Source organism: Bactrocera latifrons, unplaced genomic scaffold, assembly GCF_001853355.1.
Source record: "Bactrocera latifrons isolate USDA-ARS-PBARC rearing strain unplaced genomic scaffold, ASM185335v1 scaffold_520, whole genome shotgun sequence".
Classification (NCBI taxonomy): Eukaryota; Metazoa; Arthropoda; class Insecta; order Diptera; family Tephritidae; genus Bactrocera; species Bactrocera latifrons.
This window is the reverse complement of record NW_017537180.1, coordinates 147,358-148,142: the sequence shown is the minus strand read 5'-3', so window position 1 is coordinate 148,142 and position 785 is coordinate 147,358. Positions and strand designations below refer to the sequence as shown.

The following is a 785-nucleotide window of genomic DNA, read 5'->3' as shown; positions in this document are numbered from 1 at the left end:
AACAAGAGACAACGACGATGATGCAGCACCACTTGTTGAAGCTGGGCCACTTGTCGATGCCTCCGACGTTGACACCTCCTCATTCGCAGCAGTCACAATGGCATCACCAGAGGYAAGAACTCGACGTTGATTGTCGGCGTCTTTCTCTTCATCACCGAACAAATTTTCACCGCTAAGTTCCGAAGCGACAAAGTCAACTTCAGTGAAAATTTGCGGGTTGAACGGGTAGACGTCAGTTGTTCGGAAGCCGGATTTGATGGTTTTCGGCGTTAACATAACATCGAGGCACTGATCGACAAGGAGCGGCACATGATGCAGATCGAAAGTGACACCAATGTTGGACTTTTTCCGTGCATCATGCTTCACGGTCATCATGCCTTTAAATGGTGCATTTTGTGCGTGCATTTCGGCGGAAAAGACAGCAACGTGATGCCATGATCCAACGTCAAATCTATCGCCTCGATCGATAAATGCGAACCGTGGTTTTCCAGCAGCAGCATGGTTGTCGAATCGGCATTAGCACCGGTGTGCTTGATGAAATGACGCATGAATTGAGGGAATACGTCAGAGTTCATGTAACCAGAACCGTTCGCAACACCAACAGCGCCATGACTCGCATGAGTCATAAAAATCTCTTTAATGTTGACTCGGGGAAAGAGGAAGAATGGCGGTATAGACTGGCCACTACCGCTGACGGCCAAAGCCAAAGACACATTGGTGCCTTTTTCGGCAGATGTTGATGAGCCGACCGGCTTTTGTCCTTTGCGCGCGATGGTTTTGACAGG

At 49.1% G+C, this 785-nt stretch overlaps 1 protein-coding gene across 1 annotated transcript in view; it reads right to left on the bottom strand.

Annotated features, from left to right (window-relative positions):
- Positions 1-371: 371 nt before the first annotated feature.
- The window catches only part of LOC108974068, an 8,682-nt gene continuing 8,268 nt past the window's right edge, over positions 372-785 (bottom strand). Inside the window, exon 2 of the mRNA XM_018941684.1 lies at positions 372-760. Coding sequence (XP_018797229.1) covers positions 372-760 — 389 coding nt within the window. The remainder of the gene's footprint in view (positions 761-785) is intronic.